This window comes from Puntigrus tetrazona, chromosome 8 (genome assembly GCF_018831695.1).
Source record: "Puntigrus tetrazona isolate hp1 chromosome 8, ASM1883169v1, whole genome shotgun sequence".
NCBI classification, from domain to species: domain Eukaryota; kingdom Metazoa; phylum Chordata; class Actinopteri; order Cypriniformes; family Cyprinidae; genus Puntigrus; species Puntigrus tetrazona.
In genome coordinates this window covers 19,111,711-19,119,441 of record NC_056706.1, presented here as the reverse complement: position 1 = coordinate 19,119,441, position 7,731 = coordinate 19,111,711, and the positions used below count along the sequence as shown (strand labels likewise).

The 7,731-nt window shown below is 37.0% G+C and overlaps 1 protein-coding gene across 1 annotated transcript in view; it reads left to right on the top strand.

Moving 5' to 3' along the window:
* Positions 1 to 379: 379 nt before the first annotated feature.
* Positions 380 to 7,731, top strand: part of LOC122349926 (G-patch domain and KOW motifs-containing protein-like) — an 8,040-nt gene continuing 688 nt past the window's right edge. The window contains exons 1-12 of the mRNA XM_043246066.1: positions 380 to 578; positions 701 to 873; positions 1,662 to 1,801; positions 3,240 to 3,338; positions 4,073 to 4,082; positions 4,447 to 4,649; positions 5,228 to 5,360; positions 6,000 to 6,180; positions 6,262 to 6,385; positions 6,570 to 6,639; positions 6,721 to 6,806; positions 7,718 to 7,731. The exon at positions 7,718 to 7,731 is cut by the window's right edge and continues 688 nt beyond it. Of these exons, the coding sequence (XP_043102001.1) occupies positions 397 to 578; positions 701 to 873; positions 1,662 to 1,801; positions 3,240 to 3,338; positions 4,073 to 4,082; positions 4,447 to 4,649; positions 5,228 to 5,360; positions 6,000 to 6,180; positions 6,262 to 6,385; positions 6,570 to 6,639; positions 6,721 to 6,806; positions 7,718 to 7,731 (1,415 nt within the window). The 5' untranslated portion in view covers positions 380 to 396. The remainder of the gene's footprint in view (positions 579 to 700; positions 874 to 1,661; positions 1,802 to 3,239; positions 3,339 to 4,072; positions 4,083 to 4,446; positions 4,650 to 5,227; positions 5,361 to 5,999; positions 6,181 to 6,261; positions 6,386 to 6,569; positions 6,640 to 6,720; positions 6,807 to 7,717) is intronic.

The window sequence follows — 7,731 nt, the reverse complement described above, 5'->3', positions numbered from 1 at the left end:
TATATGTTACATAACTCGTACATATACGTTTTATTACAATATTCATTTATGAAGATAAATAATAAATTTTGCAAAATATGCTTGGATTTATATTTTCCACAGCTAATTTCTCCCCAAGTTCATTTAATTTAGGGGTCACTGCAAGGTGAGCTGGTTGAACAAGGTAGAACTATATTCATTATTTATATATTAGTAACAAACTAATAGAACAATTCCTTATGCTTAAATAATGTTAAACTCTATTTTCTATAAACTATTTTACTAAATTAAAATGAAGAAATAAAGTCGTGCGTAGCGTGTTGCATTATGGGAATTGTAGTCTTTTGCGCTCTCTAGACATAGAGATGGCTGTCCAATAAAACTACATTTACCAGTGACTACAATCACACAACAAACATGGCGTCGCCGGATCGGCATCAAGAGCGTGAATCACTGAAGAATAAAACTAGTCAAGATGACGGAGGAAAAAAATCTGGTCCAATATCTTTCGGTTTTAGTAAAACATTGATCAAGGTTAAGTCCGGAAAAGCGGAGGAGCGAGATTATTTAGTTGAAGTCGAAGGGAAAGAACTTAAAGGGTGAGTCGAAGGCTAACGCTAGCTAGCTATGTTAGCAAATAATCTAATTGAAAAAGAGTACGGTGTATATATCTTTATGTGCCGTGTGCTTCAACTCTTGTATGTGTCTGTCACGTCTACAGAACCAAACCGGTGGAGAAACCGAAGGAGCTGGTCATCCCGTTGATCCACAAGAACCGCTGGTACCGGCAGGATGCTGAGCGAGGCGACAAGAGCAGCGAAGACAAGAGCAGAGGTCCGTCCCGGGAGGAGCAGGACACCGTGGAGTCTCTGGCCGTCAAAGAACTCATCGAAGGTGTGCGCCGTTATCAGATATTGATTCTGTAGAGTTTGGCTGTGGTTCAAAACCTTTAAAGACGAGCATATGTTTACGAATATAAAATCGCCAGGCAGTTACATTATTTGTGCTATTTACTCTGCAGTATTACGTTAATATCATTGCACACCAAAATTGTAACCTTTTTAATTATATTATAATTTTTTAAAGATAATGACCCTGTACTACAAATGTGTTTTACATGTTAAGTATAACTAGTTTTTAAAACATAACCCTGCTGATTTTGTGTGCCTGCCAGCTTTGCTTTACATTTTCAGTGGGTTTCCATTGCACTTGTAGTGTACTTCAAATCTTACACGTAAACTGTGTTCAGTACTTGACTATAAATCCTAGTACAGTGTGTTTATTAATAAAAATATGAGTAACCATAAATGCTATGGTTCATAAACAATAGAATTATGAAATTATCCATAGGGAAAAAGTAGGTCAGAAATCACTTTCAAGTGATTTAGTAATTTAGTTTAATATGAATATGTAATAATATAATAATATAAACTGTAATACCTTTTAATTTAATTGCAAATAGTTTGCAGTCAAGTGTCCGCGCACATTACATTTAATTTGTATTTGAGTACATTATTTCAGTTCTTAAGCATCTTTTTAAACCATTTCCACTTTTTCACAAGGACTAATAAAATGATTAGTGTGTTTATAGACCTGGAATGGTTATTAAAAGCCATTTTTGTACTCAAAAGCATCTGCTTCAGTGAAGACTAACGTTCTGTTCCTGTTTAAATGCCATTTAGAGTCTCAAAAGCACCAGGAGAGATGGAAGAACGGACAGCAGATGGATCCAAACTTCGCCATTCCTCTTCTCATGCAGAACCAGGCCCCTGAGGGATTTGAGGATGGAGACAAAGTCAAAGTGGATTTGCGACCAGAGTCGGTAGGTACACGATTGATCCGAAAAGTGGAAGGAAGAACAGGCTGCCCCGTTTTATCTAAGGATAAGCCTTTACAGCTTTCAGCTAGTCTGTCCGTAATTTGTGCAAGTTACACATTATTAAATTATTAAACACGTGAAGGCTTGTACAAATATTTCTGAGAATGCTGCACGTGGGATACATTTTAGTGTCAAGTTCATTGCAGCAAATGGTTTTGAATTAAATGGGAAAATCTTGTAAAGTAAGATGAATCCAGTGTGGGAATAAGTGTGTGCTAAAGCCTAGTCTTTGACTTGGTGTAGACAGATTGTGTATTTATTTGATCAAAAATACACTGTAGTATTGTTTAATATTATTATTTAAAATTTGAATATATATATATATATATATATATATATATATATATATATATATATATATATATATATATATATAAATGTACCTTATTCCTAGAATCGGTCTTCAGTGTCACACGATCATTCAGGAGTAGTAATATGCTTATTTGCTTTCTTATTATTATTAGTGTTGAAAACAGTTGTGCTAATATTTTTGCGCAAACCACGATGCTTTATTAGTTATATTTGATACTTTTAAACTTCAAAAGAAAATTAGTTTGAAATTCTGTGTTGTTAATAAAGAGCTATTCCAAAAATCAGTCTTAGTAAAAATCCCACGTTAGCATGCTAACTATTACAAGAGCCATGTCTGTTATTGGTGCAGCAAGCACGAAGTGGAGCAGTGTATGCCTGTTATCGATACCGTATGCAGATACATATCTCTTTCGGTTTAAATTAATCACTGATCTGGGACACGTCGATGTGTTTGTACATGCTGAGGATTTCTAATGCAATTGCGGTTGCTGATTTATGAAGTGTATTTGATGAAAACTCATTAGTGTTCTATGGGCTGCTCGAGCTGTTGTCCAGTAATGGTGCCAAGTGTGGTGTCAGCACAGGGCAGTTCAAGGTCACTGCACATGCAGTGCTCTTGTTGCATTTAATGTGTGTGTGTGTGTGTGTGTGTGGGTGTGTCCTAATGAAATGAGTGATGAAGAACTCTCCTGCTGCATCCAAACAGCTTACTGTGCATAACTCCCTCTCTCTCTTTCTTCCTCGCACCTCCAGTGTCATTTTCTCTGCGCGCGAGTCCATCACTTGTAGATTGCTGCGAGAGCGCCAGCTACCGCTTGATTAGGCTTTAACACGCTCAGAGTCATTAGACATTTCACTCCGCCCGTCAAAGCGCTTGTTTATTCAGTGCATAAAAAGTGAGACGTGATATTTCATTTAATAATCTGTTTCTCTGTAGGTCGAGGTATGCGTTTCTAATTAGCGCCGAGTGTGTTTTTGATTGCTTAGGAAGTCGGCGCTTGATTTCTCTGTGGAGATGTTTAGGATGTGTGTTGAATATGCCGTAGAGCTGACGTCTGGTCTGATTCAGTCCACAGAGGCTGACTATGAACGTGTTCCTGTGGAGGCTTATGGGCTGGCCATGCTGAAGGGAATGGGCTGGAAGCAAGGAGAAGGAATCGGACGACGCGTTTAAACAGTAAGGATTGTTTTTTTTCCCAATTATAATTTAAAATAAATAAAACTTTATTAGATTTTTTTTGTTATTTGCCTTTAAAAGCCCTTGACTCAAAATATTCAAATAAAGGTTTTAAATTTGCATAGTTAATACTATTATTATTATTTATGTGAAATTATTTTTTCATAATCAGTTAGGCTATAGCTTTTCCATTCGTAATTGCACACCCTTTTTATATATTTTATGTTATTAATTTATTTTACTTGCATTAATATTTATTCAGAGCTGTCCATCTACACCTTTGAATAGCTGACACAGTTTAACTTCTCTAAAACAAAAATGAAATTATGCATAAAGTCATTAGTGCTGTCAAACAATTAACTGCGAATCCAAAATAAAGTTTTTGTTAACATAATGTATGTGTGCTGTGTATATTTATTATATGTATATACACACACATGTATATATCATACAAAAATATATATTAAACATATTTATAATTATATAAATGTAAATACATGTAAATATTTAAAAATATATTGTGTATGTGTGAATTTAGATATACATATTATGCAAAAACAAGAACTTTTATTTTGTATGAGATTAATTGCGATTAATGATTTTACAGCACTAATAGACATATCCAGCAATTATAAATCGACTCACATTGAACATGTGTTGAAGGACCTCACACGGCTTTTCACCTTTAGTGCGTTTCATATCTGACCTCTGCGGCGTCTTTATAGTTTCATCAATGTTTTTAGTGATAAGCACTTTCTAATGCACGTGATGTTTTCTCTGTCTGCAACTCTGTTCCACTCATATTTCTTTGTGTTGGGATTATTGTCCTGGCCGGCGACATTAACAACACGAGATTATGATTGCATGTCAAATGCAGCAAAGAATTATTTCAGACCGGCAGACTGAATCTTTAGCGTGGGCTGGCTGCACACTTTTTAATCTTTTGCGCTTACGGCTCCATCTGTTCGCTTGTGTGAACATGGAAACACACGGGCTGCTCTTTTTGCGAGGATTGTGATGCACATGTGAGGTGTGTTGTGTTTGAAATACACTAAATAACTTGTTAATTTTCTTTGCTTTCTCTCATCTCCTGTCAGAGATGTAAAGCCCATAGAGCATGAGTTAAGGCCTAAAGGGCTTGGTTTGGGAGCAGATCGCTCTGCTATTAAAGACCTAGAGCCCGGCGTCCCCAAGAGACCCCCTAAACCCGGTGAGGAGAGGAAAGAAGAGGAGACGCTGGTTCTGGGACCTGGAGGGTGTGTGCAGGTCCTGGCAGGAGCACACAAAGACCTGTATGGGAAGGTGAGTGGACATTATATGTATTAGAGGTCTGGGAAAATTATGATTTTTATATACCCTGTCAAAATAGCCTACACTTACAAAACCCAGGTGCACTTTCCACAGTGTACTTAAAGTGCTATATTGCACAACAATTTTGTACTTAGTAGAGAGAGTAATCTCTAGTATATTATCTCTGTATTTAAAAATGCACTTGTAATGCACTTATGTGTACTAGTCAGTCAATCAATCAATTTTTATTTATATAGCGCTTTTAACAATACAGAGTGTACCAAAGCACTTAAGTCAAATATAGGAATACAATGATAGGGATATATAATGACGAGTTTGAACAATTTGTTATTTAACACAGAGAGAGGGTCTCTTTAATTAAATCGACAATAATCATTAGTAATTTGTTTCACATTGTGGATGTGCTAGAGTAGTTAATAGGTGTTTTTAGCGCCCCCTTGTGTCAATAAGCAGTATTTTGGTATTCAGCAAAATACATTTCCATTTAACAATCAATATGTTGGCGTTTCTTTTTCCACTTTCGGTTAATTCTGTCTCTGTCTCTTGTTCTCACGTGGTCTCTCTCACAGATCGAGGGAGTGGATCCAGATAACGCCAGAGTTGTAGTCAAACTGGCCATCGGAGGGAAGACGGTTACCATTATTCAGCACTCTTTAAAATTAGTCACCCGTAAGGAATACGACAAATACAGCAAAGACCTCAGTAAGTCTGCTTTTACATTTTCATCTGTTTGCGTACGACTTGTTCGGGGTCATGTTACTTATAAATAAGTGGATATAGCATTTCTGACTGAATTGTTCAGCAATCCTACATCTAAATCAGATATGTTGCTCCTGATTTTGTTACTCTGGTTAAATCTAAAAGCATTTTTATTCTGGTTAAATGCATTTTTCCTATTTTTAAGATGAATGCTCATTCACAAACATTTACCTTCCAGAACGTGTTTGCAGTGTCTGGTGAGAAATAATGTAGTGCAAGGCATTAAGGATAGAAATTAGCTGTTGTTCTGTTAATCTGCATCGACATGTTTAGGTAAACGGGTTTCATTTCATGATGTCTTTAAATTGAATGAGAGCCGTTGAGAATACAGATTGACCGTGTAAAGTGCAATTTGAGCTTGTGGGAAAACTAGTTGTTTAAACCCAAAACATCACCAGTAAGCCTTTATTTGTCTGTAATCAGAAGCTGTGTGGTTTCACAGACATATTTCACACGTGCTGGTTTGCTCACATAAAACCGGTTACACAAATGACTAATATAAAAGACATTTTAAAACTATAACTTGTTTTTTTTACAAAAAAAAAAAAAAAAAAAGTGACAATGGCCCTTTCTGTCTACCAGGTCGTCTTAGTAAAGCACACAAGGACAAAGAGAGAGAAAAAGAGCGGGAACAGCAGAGGGAACGGGAGGAGAGGTTAAACGGCAAAGATGACAGAGGAAAGACAGACAGGGATCGAGAACGGGAGAGGAACCGAGACAGAGATCAGAAGAAACGCAAACACAGAGACTCGAGTACAGACAGGTAAGACCGGCACTCGAGATCCGTCTGTTTCAGGTTATGAATCTGTCTTTATGTAGGTGCATGAATTGTCGTTTCTTTCAGAGAGAAGCATCCGCCAGTAAAGGAGTCGAGGCCCACACCTCCAGCCCCCTCGTGGCTCCAGAGAGACCTCCGTGTGCGATTCATAGATAAAGCATTCAAAGGAGGCAGATACTACAACTCTAAGGTAGTATAGTGAGACTGGCTTGGTCATTACTGTTTGTTTTTATGCTGAGAGACGCTGAAGTTTTAAAGAAGGAAACACGGGAGGTGTTCTTTTCTTCATAAATAAGCTAAATAGAATAGAGCTTTAAAGATATGTTTAATTAGGACTGTATATAAGGTATAACTTTTTCAATCGGTGTGTTTAGATGAGAATCGAGGACGTCTTGACACCTCACACCTGTGTGTGTCGTACCGAGGAGGGCAGACTGCTGGACGGTAGGAAACACTCTGACCTTGACCGATATAAGATGGGTTTTAACAGGAGGATGTTTGGTTTTAAAGCTGTGTCCGTTTTAGATATAAGACAGAAGATGCTGGAGACCATTGTACCCAAGAACGACTCGGAGTATATTATGGTGGTTCTGGGAGAACACAGAGGACAGGTACAGAGATTTACTTCCTCTGTTCAATCTGTTCTGATCAATTCGTCGATTTATTTTTCCAAACCTCTCCTTTGCGTGATGCTAATCTACGAGTGGTCTTATTTTTATTTCACCTTGCCTGCGATGCCTGATAAAGCAGCGTTTGAGCGCAGTGCTGCATTGTGTGCAGCGTTACCAGGAAAATGCTATTAGCACCTAGCGGCTAAGAGTGAATTCGCATTTTCAGATCAATGTGAGAAGACCAAAAAGTGTCTGGGCAATATGATAATACATTCATTGAAAAAAAATTCCTCGTTTCAATGATTCAGGGTCGACTCCTTTTGTGAAACGATACATTTATACACGGTGCACTTCTAGATTTAAAACTTTTTAAGATGATTTCATTTATTAACAGTTATACACTGCATGAAATTTAATGGTGAAACATTTTTTTAGTTGCAATGACAACTTTATTGAAATAAGTACAAACGAATACTAAAACTGAAATAAAAATAAAACGGAGAAAAAAGCTAATTCAGAATATTAATAAATACTAAAATAACCCTTCTTATTCCTCATTCGAGCAAAGTAGGGCAGCATGACATTTACACATTTATTCCAGGGATCATGCAATCCCAGAATGCACTGCAAAATCCAATATGGTGAATAAACATTTTATTCGCTGCTAAAAATAGGTCCGCCTAATTAAAATGAAATATTTGTATGTACCATGTATGTATCACCTTACAGTATTAAGTTAACCTTAGAAAGCAAGTACCTCAAGGGCTCATTAGTCCTTAAGTTATTTTTATTCATTTGATATGCGTTTGTGGACGCGCATGTTTTTTCGCTCCTCTAATAGTCGTTCATGTTTTTATCCATCCATATGGAAAGTAGTGCTGTCGAATCCTAACGCATACACTATCCTGCAGGTGGGCCGCATCCT